This window comes from Neofelis nebulosa, chromosome 15 (assembly GCF_028018385.1).
Source record: "Neofelis nebulosa isolate mNeoNeb1 chromosome 15, mNeoNeb1.pri, whole genome shotgun sequence".
Lineage (NCBI taxonomy): Eukaryota > Metazoa > Chordata > Mammalia > Carnivora > Felidae > Neofelis > Neofelis nebulosa.
Window position 1 is genome coordinate 47,303,525 of NC_080796.1, and position 21,021 is coordinate 47,324,545.

At 54.3% G+C, this 21,021-nt stretch overlaps 1 protein-coding gene and 1 long non-coding RNA gene across 4 annotated transcripts in view; one reads left to right on the top strand and one right to left on the bottom strand.

The window, feature by feature from the left end:
• Window positions 1-21,021, top strand: part of LGR6 (leucine rich repeat containing G protein-coupled receptor 6) — a 121,994-nt gene that overhangs the window by 1,791 nt on the left and 99,182 nt on the right. Inside the window, exon 1 of one of the 3 annotated variants that reach the window (XM_058700225.1) lies at window positions 15,453-15,678. The exons of the other annotated variants lie outside the window; for them this stretch is intronic. Within the exon in view, the coding sequence (XP_058556208.1) occupies window positions 15,650-15,678 (29 nt within the window). The 5' untranslated portion in view covers window positions 15,453-15,649. Of the gene's footprint in view, window positions 1-15,452; window positions 15,679-21,021 lie in introns of those variants that run through there. 3 annotated transcript variants of the gene reach the window in all.
• Window positions 9,663-15,103, bottom strand: LOC131495356 (uncharacterized). The gene is made up of 4 exons (XR_009253912.1): window positions 14,781-15,103; window positions 13,894-14,119; window positions 10,019-10,170; window positions 9,663-9,771 (listed from the first exon to the last, which is right to left on the bottom strand). It is a non-coding gene; the product is annotated as an uncharacterized LOC131495356 (long non-coding RNA).

The window sequence follows — 21,021 nt, forward strand, 5'->3', positions numbered from 1 at the left end:
ATAGTGTCCATATTCCAGAAGGGCAAATTGAATCCTTCACAGCCCAGGGGGTGAAGGCAGGGGCAGATACTCTGAGGACTGAAGGGCTGTGAGGGTGTCCCTGCAGCTGCCAGAGGAGGACTGACAACCCCCATGCCTGCAACGGCTAGGGTGGCCCCACTTTTGCCATTCTATACATTGGGGGTATATGACATTGTTTTATTTGAAGGCAGGATTCTGTGGCTAGAAAGAGTTTGGGAATGGCATCTGTAGAGTCTTTCTCTGGGGGTGGGGGGAGCAGAAGGAAGGTCCCTTTCCTGACTTGAAGGAGCCTTCTTCCATAGATTGGTTGCTCTTTTCTCAGCACCTATCTTTCCAGATGGACCCTTTTTCTGGAAGAACTTGGGGAAGGAGAGGTACAATGTCGTGGGCTCCGGAATATTGGAGGGAGGTGGTAGCAAACCATGTCCCCTGCCCTGGGTGGCAGAAGGATCCCATGTGGAAGGTGGATGAAGAGGTCTCTACTGGGGGCAGCTGGCCTCAGGGGGGCTCAGGGGAGGAGCCTTCTTTTTTGCTTCTCAGGAGAGCAGTCTGGTCACAAATGCATTGAAAGTGGAGCAGGCATGAGGGTTGTCACTGAGAAGAGCAAAGACAGAGACATTGTGGGGCTCCTTTCCTTCTTAGCAATGATAGGAAATGCCCAACCTGGCCTTGCCTCAAGGAGCCCAACTCTAACCGAGGCTGGTGCAGATTTGCATTTGATGATGGAATCAGCAGTGCCTTTCTGTCTGGGCCCCCAAACCCTGGTTCCTTCCCAGTTCTGCCACCCACTGAGTCACTGAGCTCCTCTAAGCCTCGGGTTCGTCATTTGTATATGGAAGGAAGTGGGTGGGTAACAGGGAGGATTAAATGAGATAATATGCCTGTGTAAATTCCCCAGCGCGGTGCCTGACACACGGGGGGTGGGGGTGGGGTTGTAGAAATAGTGGCTGTTATTATAATGCCTGCTGTTGGGTGGAGATGGATGCAAGCTCCCAGGACCCTTCACACGACAGGGAAACTGAGTCCAGGGATGATGAGTATGGAACTCAAGGGAATGGTCTGTGGCAGGAAGAAAAGTGTGTGCTAGGGACTCAACTGTGGGTGCTAGTCTTGGTCAATGCTTGGTCGTTCTAGGGGCCTGGGATCCAACCAGTTGGTTGACAGTGGGGGTGGGGGGGGATGGGAGAGGAGTGGACACTTCAGTCTTCCTAACACAGGGTCAAGAAGGAGAAAAGTAAGATTAAAACACCTGGTGTCCAGAGCAGGCCAGACGGTTCTTGAAGATCCCTAGAAGGAGCCATAGGTTGAACCCTAGGAGGCACCAAGAAACTATGGGCTCCAGAAGATACCTGCGGGTCCTTGACCTGCCCCGGTAAAAAGTACTTCACATCTGTTTCCCCACCCTGGAAAGGTGAGAGTCTCTCCTTCTAGCCAGCTACCCTTCATGGTGCACACACCTCCACCTTCCTCCACCTTGGTTCTTGGGAACACTGGGACGTCTTCTTTACACCCAGCTGCTATCCTCTGCTTTGACACCCAAGTCCAAAAATTATGACTCTTTTGGGGTCCAATGCCAGCCCTGTTTGATCAGGGTTGGGAGGACAGACTTCAAATACCCATGGTCTTTCAGGCATCTCTCATTAAAAAAAAAAAAAAAAAAAAAAATCTCCCGAACTGAGTCTCCACGAGCCTCACTGGAGTTTGGACCTTGTCCCTGGGTAGCGCCTGTTCTGGGAGCCCACCTGGAGGAGAGGGAGCTTTGGCATTCTAGTCTGATGGTGACGCGAAGACATGACGCCTCTTGCCGTATTCCACCCCCCAGACACACAGCGAAGGGGCGGGAGAGTCCGGACGGCAAATACTTGTCCCCGAGCGGGAGAATCTGAGTAGTTACCCTGAGCTCCTCCTCTTGCTCCCAGAGTCAAGCGGTATCAGGGGCAGACGGTGGGAGAAAAACTGCCTTGGGAGATTGTAAAAGGCCCTACACTTGCGGTTACCCCTGAGTACCCCTAGCCATCTCCCACTTTTCCTGCTCCCAGGGCTAAGGGAGGGGCTGCCCCTCCATGCAGCCTTAGTCAGACCCCTTATCAGCCTCTTGGGACTTCACTCCCCTTAAGACCGCCCGTGTTAACCACTAAGCTTGTTTGAAAGGTCAGATGGTGTGTGTGTGTGTGTGTGTGAATTCTAGATAATCTCCATCCTCTTCATCACTGCCTGGGGGATGTCCATGACCAGATGGAGGCGAGCCGCTGGGGGAGGGCAGAGGGATTGAGAGCATGGGCATTGGCCCCAACAGACCAGGGGAAGAGTCATCACGAAGCTGTGTGAACCTGGACCAGTTGATCTGTGACTTAGTTTCCGCACCTGTAAGTGGAGGAACCTCATAGGGCTGCTGTGTGGATTCGCTGAAGTAATGTTTGTAAAGGGTTTGGCACAGTGTGTGGCTCGTGGGAAGGGCTCAATCAGTGTCAGCCAGTGTTATTAGGGTGACCAGGGCCAAGAAGTGTTAGCCATGGAAGTCTTCCTGGAGGGGGAAGTCCTGGAGCTAACCTTGGGAGGAGAGGAGGAGCACTGTTCTGTCGAAGAGTGGAATGGTGTGCGCGCGCGCATGCGCGCGCGTGTGTGTGTGTGTGTGTGTGTGTGTGTGGCCATGAGAAGGAAGAGTGGCTGGCAAGGAGACAGAAGTCGCTATGCTGGGAACCCAGAGTAACTGTAGTTTTCTGCTGGCTGGTGCGGTCTTAGAGTGTCAGGGGCAGGAGGGGGGCAACGGGTGAAAGACCCCAGCCTACTCCCAACGTGCCCAGATGGGCCTTGCAGGGCCTGTCACATGAGGACGCAGGGAAACGTGCAGCCTCAGTGGACGAGAACCGGCCTTGGACAGCATGAACCCCGGGGACGCAATGTGCCAGTCTCATTTCTCACCTCCAAGGCTACCTCTCCTAGGTGGGGCCTTGGAGCCCGAAGGGAAACTAGAAAGTCCCCCTTTTTAGTAGATTCTAAGAGCCTGAGCTGTGCCCGCCTTTCTGAAATTTGGGATTTGGGAGTTCCAATCCTCAGTCCCTCAGTTGCCGTGATGCAAGCTCCCAGACCTTTCTGGACCTCAGTGTTGACACATTTCATTGAAAACCTAGAAGAGGAGAGGCAGGGAGAAATCAACTCTGAGCCTGCTCTCCTGATGCGGGAGGGAGAAAGCCCCCAGGGAGAGCTTGGCAGAGGTGGGCAGTAGGGGAAAGGGACAGAGGGAAGGTGGGGGGGGTGCGGAATCTGGGCAGCACGGAGACCAGGGCAGAGAGGAGAAGGGCGAAGCAGGGGAGAGTGATTCCAGGAATGGGCTGCCAGCCTTGTTCCAAAGAGGAGCCTGAGGGGCCGGGCCCATCAGAGGGCAGTCCTGGGGGGGTCGCCGGAGGAGAGTGAGTGTGTGAAGAAGCCAACACCCCAGTTCAAAGGAAAGGCAGGAAACAACCCTAGGCAAAAGAAAAAGGAAACCTCTTTGCTCTGGCAGCAGCGGGCGCTGGGCGCGGCCGGGTGGGGCGGCTGGCGGAGGAGAAGAAGGCCTGGCTCAGAGCAGAGCTGGCCCCCAGCCCGCCCCCCGCTCGGCCCCCCCGCCATGTCGTGGGCCCTCAACCCTGATGGCCCCACACGTGCCGCAGCCCGCTTCCCACACTGACCCGTGCCCACCAGGCAGAGACACGCACAGGGCACAGGACAGGGTGCCACGTGGGGAGGCCCTGCCCGGGGACCGAGGGGCTCTGGCTCTGCGTGCGGGCTCCAGTCCCCGCCCCACCGTCTATGAGCCGCGCGTCCCACCGTTAGTTTCCTGCAATGATCAAATGAGGCAAATGATCTACTGAGGCCCAGAAAGAGAATCAGAGAGCCACCTGTGACAGGGTGGGGATTTAAGGTGCCAGTGTGATCTTCTTCAGTCCCATCAGGTGGCTGGCCCACCTACCTTCCTGCCTCCCTCCCTCGCTCCTTCTGTACTAATAAAGGCCCCTCCCGCTGACCTGCAGGGAAAGGGGCCTTTCACAGAGCCTGGTCTGCTCTTGGGCTCCCAGCCCCGGGATGATGGAAGAAGTGGTCCTCCTCACAGGGACCCTTGAGGAGATGCGCCCTGGCCTGGCACCTGGTGGGAGACTCTCCAGAGAGGAGAAGTCTAGGCTTCCAGATCACTCCCGTCTGGAGAGTCCAACTTGTCCCCGGAAATGGAAGTTCCGTGAAATTAGAGCCCTCTCTGGTACGGCCTTAGGAAAGGAAGGGATTTCTGCCCTGGAACATGCCCTAAGGGACCGGTAAGGATTCTCCTCAGAGCTCTCAGCCCTAATGGGCTGTGTGACCTTAGGCTAGTAACTCATTCTGTTGGGTGCAGGGCCAAGGACAAGGAGTCCTAGTGGCTGGGGCTTTGGGAAGGTACAAGAGACGGGGGTGGGGGGTGGGGGAGAAATTTCCAGCCCTCTTCCTCGTATTGGGAGTGATTTCTTTCAGCCAAACTGAAATGGATGCATTGACTCAGGGGCTGTCAGAATTGTGGGAGCCCCTTCGTGCTAAGTAGTCCCTTGCTTAAAAAAGGGGGTGGTCCCTGATTTCTAATGACAGTTCACGTCTTTCCTCCCGCCCTTCAGACATGGGAGAACAGGTCTCAGGAGGAGAAAAACACCCAAGAGGCCAAACTTGGGCAGGGAGCAGAGTTATTTTGGAAGCAGCAGAGGACATGGTGGGGGGAGAGCTACGGGGTTGGCAGTGCGCCCCCCGGAGCCATGCCAGAGCAGGCCACGGGCGGGCTGGCAGCGGGCAGGTGGGGGCTGGGCCCGGCTGCTCAGCGACAGGGCACCTCCAGAGCTGAGGTTTTCTTTGTGCCACTGTCTTCTTTCTCCTCCAGAGCCACCAGGAAGTCCTGTCTTTTGAATTCCCCGGGACCTGGGCGCCCTCTGATTAATTGGGTGAGATACAGAATCTAAGGCTGAGGCCAGGGAAACATAAAACCTGTGCCCGGTTTTATGCCTCTCCCGTCTGCTGGTGGGGATGCCTTCACAGCTGATGTTTTCATTCCCTGGACTGTAACTTTTCTTCTAGGAAGAAACCAGATTGTCAGGAAGGTCATTCTTGGGGCCCAGACAGACATATCTAGAAATTGCCATTGTGCCGGTGTCCCTGCCTCCACTGATAATGGTAACAGATGGCACGTACCGCATTTATTTGAGCACTCCCCCAGCATCATCTCATGGAAACGCTGGGAGAGAGGTACTGGTGTTATCCCCATCTTATGGATGGAGAGGCTAGAGCTTTTAGATGTTAAGGGTCCGGCCTGAGGCCACCAGCCAGTGATTGCTCGTACCAGGATTTCAACCCAGGCAGTCTTTGCCCTGACCACTGTAGTGCCCTGCCTCTCAGGGGGTCAGAGCTGGGGGCTTCTGAGCCCTGAGGGGATGGGCAAGACTCTGGGCATGTTAAACTTGCAGGCTGAGCTGTCCCTCAAAGCCTATTTCCAGTTTCTTGTGTTTCTCAAGTGCCAGTGCCTTCGTTCCCCTCTTATTGGCCAGCAGTGTCTCGGGGAGCTCCTCTCTGGGGCTGCTTGAAGGGAAGATGTTGGGTCCTCTGTGAAGCAGTCAGGATGGGGATAGGGATGTGACAGCAGACAGGGTAGGTTGGCTCACTGTACCAGATGGTCATGGGGCGCGTCCCCCAAGGACCAACAGTGAGGTCAAGAGCACTTCCAGGACAGGGAAGACTGGGCTGGCCAGGGGAGGCCCTGGAGAGGGAGGAGAGGCCCATCCTGAGTCCTGCAGAACCGGGAGATTCAGCCGGGGAGTGGGACAGGGAAGGCTCTCCAGGAGAAGGGAAAGCATGGGCCTCGAAAACAGAACACTGTGGCTTCTGTTCCTTGATCACGACAGCCTTTTCTGTCTCACTCCTCAAGGCAGGATATTCCAGAGCAGGGCTCTCAGCCTTTTTCTCCTTGGGCCACACTTAAACATACACACACACACACACACACACACACACACACACACACTCACTCACTCACAACTGATTCAAGGTGTTTAGCAGCTGGGATAAATCAACTAGCCTGCTCCCAGCCAAAGGCATCTAGCCAACCCCAGGCAGCATCTGGCCCCCCAGGGGCCGATACCCTCTCGACACACCTGGAAACACTGCTGTGGAGGAAGAAGCTCGTGTTTGCAGCCTGACTGCACAGGTTCAAATCGCATCTCCAGCACTAACTCGCTGGATGGCCCTGCCTGATTGATTCTTCACTTTCCTGAGCCTCCACTTCTTAGCTTCGACATGGGCGTAAGAAAACAAGCTCTTTGAAAGATGTTCCTAATCTGGCAGTGTGCTCAGCACACAGCAGATGCCCAATACGTGGGAACTGTTGTGATTACCCACTCTGATCTCTCTGGGGAGAAGCACCTGGCAGGAGAAACTGAGGCAGGCACAAGGTGGCTCTGCGTCTCACCTAGGCACCTCTGTCATCCTAGGGCTTTGCTGGGAATGAGACGCAGAGGGTTGGCTCTAGAACACAGTTCTCTGCATCCTCTCCTCCAGTGTACCCTCCCCTTTGCCCTTGGAGGTGCTGGAGGAGGTGGAGCGTCCCTGAGAGTGTCCAGACAGGCGGATGGGAGGAGGGTGCTGAGTGCCTTCCATTACACTGGTGTCAGGGATTTGGACACGGTCCCTAGGCTCAAAGCCAAAACAGTGAGACCACTGAAGGGGGGCGAGGGCAGCAGTGGTTGTGCACAGGAGGTGCCATCACCGCTCCCATCTATCACCCCAGCCCAGTACATTGCTGGGGTCACCACAGGGCAGGGAGGGGGTGCTTGTTTAAGTGGTGTACGGAGGACCAAGAATGTCGAGGTTTATTCCACTTCCCCGTATGATTTGCAAGCCTGAATTGTCCCCCGACCTGAGTTACCATTGACTCCTGGGAAACGGGCCAAAGGCAGCAGCCGCTAAGGGGCTTTTAACACCTCCTGTAGGAAGGAAGCCTTCCCAGGTTGACCCAGTCTAAGGATTCTTTTCCCCAGGTCTCTGGGTCTCTCGCAATTTGCTTCATGTTCCTTTGCATAGAAGACTGTGCAGGGCAGTGGGGATATCTCTGTGGGTAGAGTGCGTTCAATCCCCGTCTAAGCACTGTTGCCAAGGAGCGCTGTTCCAATTCGGATAATACCCTCAACCCCAGGTCATGTTGAGGTCTCCCTGTCCCTTTTGTTAATGGTCAGTGATAATGCCGCTCAAACTGTCAAGCTGTGTGGGGAGCAAACATTCATTTGTTCACTTAGTGGACGTGGGCTGTCTGCTCTCTGAGAGAGCTCCCTGCTGAAGGCTTCCTCCTGCATCCACCCTGTGGGGCTGGTGTCCTCCTTCCTCCCCTTTCAGACAGGGAGCTGGAGAGGGGGGACACCCAGTGAAGAGATAGAGCCAAGGTTGGAGGTAGGCTTGGGGGCTCCAAAGCCCGTGCTCTTTCTTCTGCCCTGGGGGCTGGGAGGAGGAGATAAGACAGGCACACGGGTAACTGTGACACATTTCAGGGAGTGAGGCGTGCACCAGGCAGGTCCAGATAAGGAACAGCGGGGCAAGCGCACGGAGGAAGGAAAACTCATGCCTAACTGATGCCATCGACGCAGAAACCCCTGGAGGGGCAGTTGTGCAAGGGAAAAACCACAGGGGTGGGCGTTAAAAGCCCTAGATTGATGCTCATTTGCAAAACAGAATAATCATCTCTCCCTGATGAAGTGGTTGTATTAAGCAAGGTCCTGCCTGGAAGAGTGCTTAGCACATAGAGGATGTTATTTCCCCTGCTGTGAAAATATCAAGTAGGACTGCATAGTTGTGTGTGTTTATGGGGTGTGTGTGTCCATCTGTCTGTCCACCTGACAAAGGCTGTCTGCCTCATCAGATTCAGGGCGCCTGAGGGCAGGAGCCATGTCTCTTTGCATTAGAAGTTGGAGCTCCTAGGGGAAGAGGGGCCATACCTCAGTCTGCACACAGGGAGCTTCCAGAAGGGCAGGATCTGTGCTCCTGGTTTCCTTCCTCTTAAGACCACATCACAACTCTCTTGTTCAAATGCCAGCGCGCACACACACACACACACACACACACTCTAGTACCGGCCCCTACCTGCAGGGGGCACTCTGAACAGGGCCACAAACAATACAGGAATATGCATTCAGTCTTTCTCCCTCCCCCTTAGCTCCAGATCTGGGGCAGCCCAGGGGCGGGGGTGTCTGAGGATGGGGAGGTGGATCGAGTGTCCAGGGATTGCGAAGATTGAGGCAGGAAGGGGCCGTAAACGAATCCCTTGCCTTTGTGGTGGACAGAGCCGATTAGGAGGCTGGGAGGAGACAAGAAAGGAAGGGGACTATTGTCTCCGACAAAAGCAAGAGAGAACGAGAATTGGGACAGGGCCTGGGCTGCCCGCCCTCACTTACCTGGGGGCAGACCCAGGAGAGTCTGGAGCCAGGAGCCAGCTCGGTTCTCAGCCCAGACTGGACCCCAGCTCTCCCAAACACCAACCTTGCACTTGTGAGCTGGGTGACTAGGGCAGACCCCCTAAACCAAGGCCCACTTTACAGACATGCCTCCTCTTCAGTCACACAGGCCCTTGTCTGGGTTCACGCTTTGCTGCCACCACCATACAATTCGTAATAATTTTGTAACTAGCAGCCCTGCATTTTTATTTTGCCCTGGGTCCTGTAAACTGTTCCACCCTGACCCTCTCTGAGCCTCCTATTTCTAGTGTGTAGGATGAGGAATCTCTTAACCAGCCTCTCTTTCCAAGTGGTCATGAAGTCAAATGAGACCCCTTCTCTGTGCTCTGCACTATGATCCCTAACATGCCAGATACAGGTCTTCTGTTCTCACACTCATGACGGACGTGGGGACAGGACAGGAATGGGTGGGGGGAGGGGGCGCCTGAGGGACGCCACAGGGTAGAAAAGGCAGCCTCTGTCCAGAGGCACCTGAGGTGGCCTCGGGGATGGAAGGCACACTGGGTATCACTGGGCTGGAGACGACCTTTGGCCTGAGCGTGGCATCTGCAGGGGGCGAGGCTGAGGGGGTGCCTGTGCCGAGGGGAGGCACAGAGACCACCTCATCCTGGATGAGTCACTTGTCACACTCTGGTGGGCAAGACCATTGTTTGAACTGGGAAGGCCTCTGTGTGTTTTCCCCCTTTCCAGTTTTTCATAGTTAACATTTTTTTTTTTTAAAGAGATGGAGACAGAGCACGAGTAGGGGAGGGGTGGAGGAAGGGAGACACAGAATCCTTAGCAGGCTCCAGGCTCTGAGCTGTCAGCACAGAGCCCGACGCGGGGCTCGAACCCATGAACCGTGAGATCATGACCTGAGCCGAAGTCGGACGCTTAACCGACTGAGCCACCCGGGTGCCCCAGTTTTTCACAGTTTAGCAGAGTAGTTAAATGTATGAGCCCAGCTCTCCAGAGCTCAGACCCTGCCTCTGCCTTTTACCAGTCTTTGGGGAAGGATTTACTCTTTGGTGCCTTAGTTTCCTCACCTGTACATGATATGGATGTTAATGATACCCACCTCCTAGGGCTCTTGGGAGGGTTGAATGAGTTAATAAATGGAGAGTGCTTAGAACGGTGTCTGACGCATAGTAACCTCAATGGGTGTGAACTATTATTATTCATTTATTCACCTGACAGACGTTTATGGAGTGTGTGCTCCCTGGCAGGACAGCTGTGCTCCGCACCCATATGATATTAAGAGTTCTCCACCTACAAGCCACAGCGGCTGGTCCAGGGGGGAGACAAAGATTTAGTGCCACCCTGTGTGAGCCCCCCTCAGGATATGCTCCCACCCCGCTGCACTGCCCTGTTCTCCCCCCCACACACACACACACACACCCAACTGTCCCACCCTTCTGCTGTGGTTTTTCTTCCTACTGTGCGGTGAGGGGCTGCACATTCTGGAAGAATGGGGGGGTGTCAATAGGTCTCCTCCTCCGATTTTGTCTGAAACTCCCCTGCCCCCTGCCCACCTGTAGCTGTAGGTCTGCTCTCTGTTTGGTGGAGTTGAAGTCAGGAGACCCTGGGCTAAAATTCTGTCACGGCCGCCAACTTGCTGAGTGCCTTTGGACAAGTCCTCTGGTCTCTTCAGGCCTGCTTCCTGTTGGGCTGGCAGTCCCTGATCCTAGGATGTCGTAGAGAAAAATGATCATGTATAAATAAGGAGGCAGAGGGAAGGGAGGGGGAGAAGGAGCACAAGTGAGGCCATGTCGAGACGGTGGGAAGAGGAAGGTGCCAGGGTCCCCAGAGATTTGCAGCTTCACTCAGTGAGACTTGAGATCCCGGGGGCTGGGACAAGGCATGGCCATCACCAGCACCTCCAGGGCTGCGTGCCCAGCCAGAACAAGGCCCCCCATTAACTATGTGCAGCCAGCGGAAAGAGGAATGCCCACCCCCCCGCCAGCCGACGCCACGCCAACCCTCGTTTCGTTGCTGGCTCCCCTGATCTGAATGCAGAAGCCCAGGGTGCCGCCTCTCCCTCTGCCTGCCCTGCCTCTACCTGCCAGAAAGTATTAGCCTCACCCTCCAGATTGGCATGGGGGTGCAAAGGCACCATGCTGCGGGGGCCCGGGGGACCTGCTGGGGGTGGGGCTTAGGGTCAGGAAATACCTGGGCTAACCCCTAGAACCCTGGTGTGCCCAGTGCTGATGGACAGCCCTGGAACCTGTAGGGGGGCCGGGGGCGGGGGCGGGGAAAGAGTGTAGTAAAAGGAAGAGGTTTGGAAATTCAGACTCTTGCCCCGGGAGCCCTCCTGAAGTTTTGCTGCAGCCCCCAGCCCCTAACCCTGGCTGGAAACCACCGCACACGGACAGACCAAGTCCTTCACCACTCCACCACTCGTTCAGTGTCGCCCCTCAAGAGCGTGATCACTGGGAAGTTCTTCCTGGTGTCCCTCCTCCTTCCTGCTGCACTATCCCTGAGTTTCCTTCCTGTTTTGGGCAGAGGGGAGAGAGCCAGCAGCTACCCCTGCTTTGTTAGCCTCAAAGGCCCTGGTGGATGGACTGGAGGAACGTGAGCACGGAGGCAGCCTCAGAGGCAGATGTGGTGTGGTCCCCAGGGATCCTGGAGGGGCTGCTGAGGTCGCCGAGGGTCTCTGCCCGCCCCTCCACAGGGACCACAGAGCACTGCAGCTCCCTGCCCCACAGCACTCAGGGCTGCAGTCGGCTGTTCAGTGCCCCTGTGGCCCCAGCGTGCGGGGGGGGGGGGGGGGGGGCAGAGTTGGTGAGTGGAGCGAGGGCCAGATTTCAGCCTCTGCTTGGCCTCTTGGCCAGGCCACAACTGGACCTTTCTGTGAGTCAGTCGGATCAATACTTAGCAAAAAAGTGATTGAAAAACTATGAGGGGCTGCTTACAGAAGATTTATGCCATCTAGTCCCTTGGATCTCCCAAAGCCTTTTTACTCTAAGTACGTGCTTTAGACCAGCAGTATATTTAGACCACTGGGAACTGCGAGAGTGTGCGAAAGCTCAGGCCCTACCCCAGACCTACTGAGTCGGAATCTGCATTTCAGAGCGTGCCTGGCACTTGCCCTAAAGCTTATCCTTGCAATAACTCAGGTCATCAGTTCAGTCTCTGGCCAGCCACTCTCCCCCCACTCTCCCACCCAGAATTGCTTTAACCTCATTTGTACTCGGGCGACGCACCATTGGCTTACGTCTAGGGTGATAAGAAAGAGCCCCTAGGACATCACTGTGAGTTACTGCAAGGATGTGGTGGAGAAGTGGGTCCAGACAACAAGTCTGCAGCTCTGGGGGCCAGTCTTCGGAGAAAACCAGGGAAACAGCAGCTTGATTTAGGATGCAAGGGGCTGACTGAGATGTCTCTGCTTCAGGAAAACCTTCCCCAATCCCTCAACCTGGAAGAGGGCTCCCCATGGTGTCCTGCTCTGCCCCAGGGCTTGTCCCCTCTGGGTTCTAACTTCTGTCTACTTGTTTGTTTCCCAAACCACGCTGGGTGCCCCCAGGAAAGCAGGGCCCCAGCTGCCAGTGCCCCCTGGGATCCTCAGCGCTGGCATAAGCGCCTTGCACAAAAGGTGCTCAAAAATATTGGTGGAATGAATGAGGAAAAGAATGAATGGATGAATAAGCTAATGAATGGCCAGAGGCAGGAGGCACAGAGCAGAAACCAGCCTAGGCTGAAGCAGATGTGCTCGCCTGAGAGAGTGCCAGGAGGGAGGCCACCCTCGTCAGACCTGGTGATGGCCCTAACCTGGCTCCCCCACAGGCCGGAGGTGTGGCATCCAACCCAGACGGCTGCGGTGAGCGCGGAGCCGTGCTGGGGAGCCTCTTAAGCTGCCAGTTAGCCAGCTCGTGGCCAGGCTTGGGTTTCATTAGAGTGAGGCATCTGTTCTATAAACCCTTCTGCTTAGAAGCTTTTGCCTTTCCTGTTCGTTCTCCTTAATATTTTTTTCTTTTTAAAGAACACTTCTTTTGAAAATTTCCATCCAGTTTCAAACAAGCTAAGACAAAGGTATGTGCCTGCCCCTGGGCTTGGATGGAGAGAGGGCTCCAGTAACTTGAGGTTCTTCAATCTCCTGTTGCGTATCCGGTTCTCACCTAGGCTCTGAAGGTCCAAGATGAGTAAGCCCCGTGGTCTGCGTTAAGAGAGATCTCAGGCTGGTGGGTCAGAAAGTTACCACCTTGGAAGTGCTTAGATGAGGATATGCACAGGTTGGTTGTGGGGGTACTCAGGAGGTGGGGGGCAGCAGTGGAGAGGAACGTGTTCCACCATGGAATCCTGTGACGATCCAGGCTGCTGGGGCCCATGGCCAGGGAACTCTGGGAGGGAAGCATGAGAACACCAAAGCCCTTGGCCACGCCAACAAATGTCGGCGAGTGTTTATTGAGCACCTACTATGTCCCAGAGCCTGGGCAATGTACTAGGGATACACAGATGAAAATGAATCATGGAACTAAATTTCTGATTTAAATTCAATAAGGTAGAGGGGGTGCCTGGGTGACTCAGTTGGTTGAGCAGCCGACTTCGGCTCAGGTCATGATCTTGTGGTCCATGAGTTCGAGCCTGTTTTGGATTCTGTGTCTCCCTCTCTCTGACCCTCCCCCGTTCATGCTCTGTCTCTCTCTGTCTCAAAAATAAATAAACGTTAAAAAAATTTAAAAAAATAAATTCAATAAGGTAGAAAGTTGAGAAGTGTTGACAAGACACCATGGGCATCCAGAGGGAACTCTTAGCCAGGGTTAGAGCTGGAAGCCTTAGTCAGCTTAAGGTTCAAGGAAGAGTCTTTTCCAGAATGAGTCTCTCTCTTTTTTTTAAACTAACTTTTTATTTAAGAATAATATACAGGGCAGGGGCACCTGAGTGGCTCAGTCAGTTAAGTGTCTGACTTCTGCATGGGTCATGATCTTGCAGTTTGTGAGTTCGAGCCCCGCGTCGGGCTCCGTGCTGCCAGCTCAGAGTCTGGAGCCTGCTTCGGATTCTGTGTCTCCCTCTCTCTCTGCCCCTCCCCTGCTCACGCTCTGTCTCTGTCTCTCAATAACAAATAAATGTTAAAAAATTTAAAAAAAGAATAATATACAGGGCAGAAAAGACTACCTGTCACCTGGTAAATGTTTACAAGCTAAATACACTGGCATCAGCAGCACTCAGAACAAGAAACAGAATGTCCACAGCTTTCTGGAAGCCCTCCACCTGCCATGCCTTCTAGTCTCTACCTGCCCCCACAAGGGTAACCGCTGTCATGATTTCTAACAACATAGGTAAGTTTTGCCTGTGTTTTGCACTTTATATAAACAGAGCGCTATTTTATATGTGGCTTCTTTCCCTCATTGTGTTTGAAGATTTGCCCAGGCCACACTGTTGCTTGCAGCCATAAGTCACTCACACTCACCTGCCGCATGTATTTGCTTTGGGAGAACGCAGCATGGTCCATCCATTCTACCGCTGATGGGAGCCTGACGCTTCCCAGTGTGGGGGCATTATGGATAGCGCGGCCATGGTGGTTTTGTCCAGGCATCGGTGAGCATATGGATGTGTTTCTGTTGGTTATACACCCAGGAGTGCAAGTGCTGGGTCACAGATCCCGCGGTGGGGTCTTCAGGGTCAGGATGAGTTTCCTAGGCGAGGTGTGGGAAGGCTCACCAGCTTCGTCTGTGGCATCAGGAGGGAGGCCAGTGGCGGAGGAGAGGGACAGGGCAGGGAAGCCCGCAGCAGGGCCACAAGGACCAGCAGTATCCCGAGACCCTTCTGACTACTTACTGTATACTTTCCAGTGGCTCCTATTACAAACTACCGTAAACCGGGTGGCTGAAAATGACAGGAATTGATTCTCTCACATGCTGGAGGCCAGAAGCCCAGAGTCAAGGTGCCAGCAGCACGACACTCACTACAGAGGCTTTAGGGGAGAATCCACTGCACCCCTCTTCTAACTCGTGGCGGCTGCCAGCTTCCTTGGCTTGTGGCCACATCACTCCAATCTCTGCCTCTGTCTCTCCATCAGCTTCTTCTCTATGTGTGGCTTATAAGGGCACTTGTCAAGGGCCCACTCAAATGATCCAAGATGCTCTCCTCATCTCAAACTCTTTTTCTTAATTACCCCTGTGAGGACCCTTTTCCTAACTAAGTATGGTCACATTCACAGGATCCAGGGATTAGGACACAGACATCTTTTGGAGGGGCCACCATGGAGCCTAGTGTACCACCCCTCACTGCCGTCCTCCGTGTCCCAGCCCAGTTCCCCCCTTTGCAAAGCTCTCAGGCCACTTTCTAATGGCCAACCTGTCCCTGCTGACCACCACAGGCCAGGCTTTCTCCTGATCCTCAGGCACTTGAGATTCTTCCAGCACTAATGTCCAAGGCTCTGTCCAGCTGTGTCTGTGGTCCTGCAACTCTCCTCAGGTTGAGGTGTCCTCCCTGTCTGCACACACGGGCACACATATGCCTCCTCCATGCTCAGCGAGGCTCTGCACACAAGGGCACTAGGAACAAGGAACTTAGGCTGAAGACATCTTTCCAGCAGAGTCCGGTCCAGCCCAGGGCACCTTGCCCATGGCATGCCGGTGGCCAGCCCTTCTCCATGTCCCCTCTCCCCGACATCACCACCTCAGAAGGAACCTGGCTATTACCTTGTCCCAGGGCTTCTGTGGTAGTCCTGATTACACACACACACACACACACACACACACACACCACAGGGAGGAGGGAGGAACTTGGAGGAAGGGGAAGGAACCCAGCCCTTTGCTCTTCCTTGGAGGAGGCCTGGGAGACAGGAATGCCTTTGGCTGGGGGACCCTGGCCAGAGATCAGAAGATCAAAGGATGCGAAGATCAGGGCTGGGGCAGGTGGCACTCACTTGGAAGCATCAGAGAGAAGCAGCAGCTGGTGCCTCCTAAGGGCAGGGCTGACCCAGAATGCCCTCCCCCTCCCCTCCCCTCCCCTCCGCCTCCCTGCCCCATTTCCGTTGTGACCCTACTATGCTGCTCCCCCAGGAGGCAGGGCTCTGGGGGTTGAATGCGGGGGAGGGGGGAGATGCTAACTAGCATCTATATGCCACTTGGGAGGCACAGCCACTACCCCCGACACACAAGGACACTCTCACGCAACCCTCACAATTCCCGTAAGAGAAACCGTTGCATAACGCGTTAGAGATGCAGAAACCGAAGCTCAAAGAGGAAAGGTAGCTTGTTCAATGTCAAACAACTGGTAGGTGGTGGGGCCAAGTCACAAACTCAGGCAGGCTGACACCGCAGCCCACTAAACTACTACACCCTAATGGAAGGCGCGGAACTCTGTTCAGTTCAACTGCAGCATGATGGAGTGAGGCTAGACTTCGGGAGGGACTCCTTGCCGGGCAGGGATGTTAGATCCAGATCTTGTACCTAGTCTTTCTACAAGTCTGACGAACCAAACAGGTAAGGGGTTGGAGAAGAGAGTAGGTTGTTGGGGCACAAGCCAGAATGTAGGACACAGGCAGCAGGACAGGAGAGAATCAGCAAGAAGGAGGCAGGAATCGCCCTGGGGACCGGGCATGCGGGACCTCAGGGGCCTGATGGGGCTCCGGATGGCAGGACTGCCCTCCCACCCCCACCGTGGCCGACTGGTGAGCAACAGCAAGGTGAGGCGAGCCAGCCCAGGTGGGCTTGGAGGAAGGGAGCTGAGTTCCAGAAAGTTCCACTGGTCCTCGAAACCCCTGGGAGTGAGACTCAGAGCAAGACACTTCCTGAGGGGTGGGGCCCTCCTGGGGAGACCCTCATCCCTCTGCATTGTTCCCAGACCTGCGGCCTTGGCCCTGTTTCCGGGCCCTTCCAGCCCCAGGGGCTCACGCTGCCAGTGCCCGCGGGGGACCGAGCTGCCTCGCAGTGAGCACCAGCTCCTGTGTGCAGCTGGGTTCAACAGAGCAAAACGGTGGGGGGTTGGCTCTGCCGTTTATTAACTGTGTGAGTAGATGTGAAGTAACTTAATATTTCCCAGTCCTCCTTTCTTCATTTAAAACGGGAATGAATAATGCTTCACTCCCTGGCTTGATAAAAGGATTAAATGAAATGAGACCGAGGACATGCCAGAGCTCTACTGAAAGGCATTCAAATAGAGGGGAGCTGGAGAGGCAGAGGGGAGGGGTTGGACACGATTTGGGACTTTGGCATCAGAGGGATCTTGATTTTGCTGGGTCTCATCTGTAAAATGGGTCTGTAAAGCCTTTGGCACAGTGTCTGTCACAGCAAAGGTTCTGAGCTTGGCTTCTGCTCTCTCCCACTAGATTCAGGTTGAATCTGGGACTGGGTCCAATTTCGAACGCCTCCTGACTAGGGTCTTGGTGCTGCCCCTGGCCGGGGTGGGGGTAGGTGGCAATTGGGTACTCCTTCTTGTGTCTGTCCATGGAGGTAAGTGGAGTTGCTGGGTTGGGAATAGGAGGAAGGGATCCTAATGTGAAAGGAAAACTTCCATTTGGGATGTGAGGGTTGGGGGGGGGGGGCAGGGGAGGGAATGTGGTTCTGAATAGAGGGGCCTTTCCTCTGTTTTCCACCCCCAGACACACCCTGCCCCTTTATCGGGTAAAATAAAGGGTAAACGTAAAATAAAGGGTAAACGCAGCAGGATCTCAGCTAAACAAACAGGGCTCAGGGCTGTGGTCTGCACACAAAGGGGACTCCCGCCCTCTGGCGGCCCTAGTCCTTCCCACCTGTGCCTCCTCAGCTCCCCACCCCACACAGCCCTTCTGGGGGCCCTGGGGGGGAGCTCAGGGATGTCCAGTTCTGAGGAGGGACACATAGTTCCTCCCCTCAGGGAGGTCTTATCCGATGGAATGTCACAGTCCTCTCTAAGGTGCTTCCGGTCTGATAGGGCAGATAGAAGTCACCCGTACACTCCCACGTACAGAAATGATGCCCTTCTAGATGGAGCCAGAGATCAGAATAAGGGCCAGAAAAGATGCTGGATGGTGAGTGGAGACCAGAGCTTGACCCGATTAGGTGGACAGGTCCCCAGATGCATAGCCATTGCTGCCTTCCCTTGCTAGGTATTCCCACCTAGGAATACCTAGGTTTCCTAGGTATTCCCACCTAGCGAAAGGAGCTAGGTTTATGCTCTACCCTCCTCCTGAACATCTGTCTTACATACCTCCTCAGTCTTCCTGGCCAGGGTCTACCCATGGCATGCTCAGCCATCCTTGCTGCATAGAAAATGGACCTTGAAGCTGGTGGTGGCGACGGCGTGTGTGTGTGTGTGTGTGTGTGTGTGTGTGTGTGTGTGACAAACACAGGTAACTGGGAGTCATGGAGAATCTCCCAGCCTGTGTGGGGAGACCAGGCACATGAATAAGCAATCTGAGACTAGGAGATGAGAGTTTGTAGTCTAGGACAGGATTGTGTGGCCCAACTCTGTGACTGAACCCTCTGAGACTGGAGTCAAAAGGCTGTATGAATTAGTCTGAGGAGGCCCTGTGACATCCAGCTGCTTGGTCCCAGCACTCGCCACTCAGGCTTGTAATTGTCCCCGGTCTTGTCCTTGTTCCAACTGGACTGGGCTCTTTGAGGTCAGTGATCATACATTGGCCTCCTGGCTGTGCCGTCAGAATTTGAGGAGACCTACACCTTACAGATGAAATAGCAATGCCACCCTGGAGGGACATTACCTGACGTCTGTGGTCTTTTTACCCGGGGCTAAAACTAAAACCAAAAAACCAAACAAATGAAAAAAACCCTTCTACTTTTCTCTCACCTGACTTCTAAGAATGTCTCCTGCCCAGGGCACCTGGGGGGCTCAGTCGGTTAAGCGTCTGAGTTTGGCTCAGGTCACGATCTCGCAGTCATGGGTTCGAGCGCCGCATCAGGCTCTGTGCTGACGACTCAGAGCCTGGAGCCTGCTTCAGATTCTGTGTCTCCCCCTCTCTTTGTTCCTCCCCAGCTCGTGCTCTCTCTCTCTCTCAAAAATAACTCAACATTAAAAATGTCTCCTTCCCTTGCCCTTATCCCTCCCTGCCCTACCTGAATTAATTGGGTCACCTGACGATGATGCTCTGGGTTTCCTGTATCTCCCTGGTTCAGTCTGACTTGAGCAAGTCTGGCCGTTGCTTAGCAACCACAGGGGAACCTTCTCTCCCCTTACAAATGAGCTCCGAGTCCAGGTGCCAGGACCTCCCCGTCCAGCTCTCCAGCTTCTCTCTTACTGTCCACGACTCGCCTCCGTTCCCTGCCCTCCTGCCACTCCAGGCAGGCTGGGAGACATGGTTGTTATAAACAAGGGAGCCAGAACATGACACGATGAAGCAATAGCCCTTTTATTTAAAACTACAGCACTTTTCTCACTTTGTGTAAAGCCTAAGAGAATGTGCTGTGCTGTCATGTGTATGAAGACAGATACACTTTATCCTGATTGGAGTACACTCCCTTGTTTGGAAATCTGGGAAAATTGCAGAAATCCAAGAGAACTTTGTGTTAACGAGTGTGCTTAGAATCTCAAAGACAGCAAGTACCACGTCATCTCTGATAAGGAGGTGCCATCTAGGGGAATCAACTGGGCAGGGAACGCTGCTTTAGAAAACCCAAGACCAATGTGGTGGGGTGGAAAGAGCATTGCCCTGGGGCTTAGGAGACCTAGTTCTCACTGCCATTAACTTGCTCTGTGACCTCAGGTAACTTTGTCCAGCTTTGGATATTTCCTCGTTTGGAAACTGATATCGAGCGCAGGAAGAGGGAAGCACCTTTCATTCGCGGGGTGTTTCGAAATGCATGGGGTATTCTGGAGGGTCGCAACAACTGGGAGATGCTACCCGCATAAGGAGGGATGCTAACAGCCCCGCAGTGAATGACCAGTCCGGTCCTCCCTGCTGATGAACCCCTTCCCCCACTGTGTAACTCGGGGCGGTCTCTGGATGCCTTCCGCTCCGAGCTCAGTTCTGCAAGCTACTCATGTCTCATATACACCCCACCCTCATTTCTGCCCCAGGAAGCCAGCCTGGTTTACCCTATCCCCCTTCTGTGCTTCTCTCTTAGTCTGGACACACACTTTTAATTGGGATAGTGGCTGCAGGAGCAGCTTGTAAACCACAAAGCAGAGTACATATGTGGGTTTTTTGTTGTTACTCTGTGAGTAAACAATCCTTCCCCAGCAACACTGTAAACTCCTCCAGGGCCCAGACCCTGCCCTGTGCTTTGTCTCCGTCCCCTGCCTAGCACTGTGTCCAGAGCACTGCAGCCAGTCAGGAAATAATGACCTGTAGGGCTGGAAGAGACCTTGGTACTGGCCTAATTGAACCAGGTTCCCTGATTCCAGATTCGGTGTTCTTTCCTCTTCACCCTGTCACCTGCCTCTCTTGTTGACAGAAGAATTCAGCAAGTATTCTCTGAGCACCAGAGGGTCCCCGTGGCAGCCAGCCTATCTCCTGGCCCTTTTCGGGGGGAAGGAACCCCCTCCCCATTGGGCTATTTCTACACTGGCTTGTCCTGCTCCCTACCACCCCCCGACGGTTGCCCTGAAGGGAAAAGGCCAAAGAGAAACCTGATGGTCCACTGTAGGTGTCTGAGGGATCCTTCAGAGGAGGGCCCCACTCTGGCCTTTTCTAGAGGATGCTGAATTAAGAGACGAGTGAACATTGTTAGTGACAGGTCCCATGGATGGTGCATCAGATTGGAACTAAGCACCGACTAGGTTCTTTATAGAGGGTATGCCCTCAAAGAGCAGTGGGAGAAAGTCAAATCAGACAACAGGAAGAACTCCCTGAGAGCGAGGGTTGTCAGCCCCGGGAAGAGAAGCTGGGGAAGGCCGCGTCATCTATCTCCATCGGTCATGCTATCTTTGGATGTTTATTGCACACTCTTATTTGCCAGGTGTCCCGCTAGGACTGGAGGATACAGAGAGGACTAAGATTAAGTCCTCGCCTTGAAGAGGCTCATAGTCCTATGGGTCATTATATACTAATCATTATAATTCAGTTAGATGAGTGGAATATTAATAAGGCATATTTATTAAGTACTATGTTTTCCATTTAGTAACGGGTAATTCTCACTACAACTAGTGTGAGGCAAGTACTATTATTAGCCCCCTTTCCCAGATGGGAAAATGGAGGCTTAGAGATGTCAAGTGGCATGGCCAGGATCACGCAGCTAATTAGCCTTGTGCTGGGGTAATAATGAAGGCGGGTGCCATGCTAGGTGCATGGCAGGAGCTCAGAAATCATCACTGAGGGAGTGTGGACAAAATATTGTAGGCGCACAGGGGGTGCCACACTAGCTCTGCCTGAGGGGGCTGGGCAAGCCCTCATCAGGGAGGTGACCTTGGGGCGTAGCCATGCCTGGGAACAGGGGTTCGTCTCCTGGTCACTCTACCTGCCTTTTCCCCGGCTGCAGAGACAGGCAACCTTAGCCCACAGTGGAGACAACACCAAAGGGGGCCCAGCTTCCTGGGCATCTTCTCCAGCCAGGTGGGGACAGTCCTCCAGGCCTGTCCCAGCAGAACCCAGGGGCTTCGCCTTTCTCGGTTTCTTCTCCCAAAGGAAAAATGCAAACACAACAATTTGCCAGCG